The 846-nt window shown below is 25.7% G+C and overlaps 1 protein-coding gene across 1 annotated transcript in view; it reads left to right on the forward strand.

Annotated features, from left to right (window-relative positions):
* Positions 1-75: 75 nt before the first annotated feature.
* The window catches only part of Phum_PHUM103810 (uncharacterized protein), a gene marked incomplete at both ends in the record, with an annotated part of 1,866 nt that continues 1,095 nt past the window's right edge, over positions 76-846 (forward strand). The window contains 3 exons of the mRNA XM_002423966.1: positions 76-292; positions 369-563; positions 648-803. Coding sequence (XP_002424011.1) covers positions 76-292; positions 369-563; positions 648-803 — 568 coding nt within the window. The remainder of the gene's footprint in view (positions 293-368; positions 564-647; positions 804-846) is intronic.

Below are 846 nucleotides of genomic sequence, written 5' to 3' on the forward strand. Positions count from 1 at the left end.
TTATATAAAAATCACAATTTTAAATCGTTACAGTACAGAGATTATTCTATTAGGTTGGAAGAAATTAAGGGTACCATGAACGTACGGGAAAACGACACGGATTTCCACGTAAAATATAATTATTCTATTAATTATAATGATTTTAACGAAATACTTTACTCGGAAAAAAATGTTGAAAAACTTAAAAATGTTTGGATTCAATGGTTTGATGAACTTGAAAATCAAAATAAAAAAACCAAATATGATTTTGTACAACAGTTATCAATATTAGATTTAGAAGCAGAACAAAATGGTATAAAATATCTATTGTTGTATGAAACTTTTTTAATGTTAAAATTGTTCTTATGTAAATTTTTTTTAATAAATAGGTGCTGAAGAATTGGCAGATTATTGGTTAAAAGATGTTGATGTGACTTGGATAAATTATGAAAAAATCAAAGAATTATGGGATGGCATATCACCTTTGTACAATAAATTAAAACATTTTATGATATCATTAATTGTTCAAAATTACGGTACGAAAGTTTTAGAAGATGGTAAATTCATACCTCCACATATTTTAGGTAAACAAAATTTTGTTTTAAACAAAATGAAAAAAATGTAATAAATTCCCTTTTAATTGATATGTTATCACGTTTTTATTTTAGGATCTGTAAATAGTCACGATTGGGTGACGGCAGCTGAAAAATTAGGAGCTTTTGATAATTTGGATATTTACAAAGAAATCAAATCCAAATTGGAAAGTAAAAATTTCACAGAATTGTACGAAATAGCTGATAATTTGACATCGGAACTACAAATAGGTTATTTACTTCCGGCATTTTACAAAAAATCAAATTTTAACGA

The sequence above is a fragment of the Pediculus humanus genome, genomic scaffold (genome assembly GCF_000006295.1).
Source record: "Pediculus humanus corporis 1103172107455 genomic scaffold, whole genome shotgun sequence".
Taxonomy (NCBI): domain Eukaryota; kingdom Metazoa; phylum Arthropoda; class Insecta; order Psocodea; family Pediculidae; genus Pediculus; species Pediculus humanus.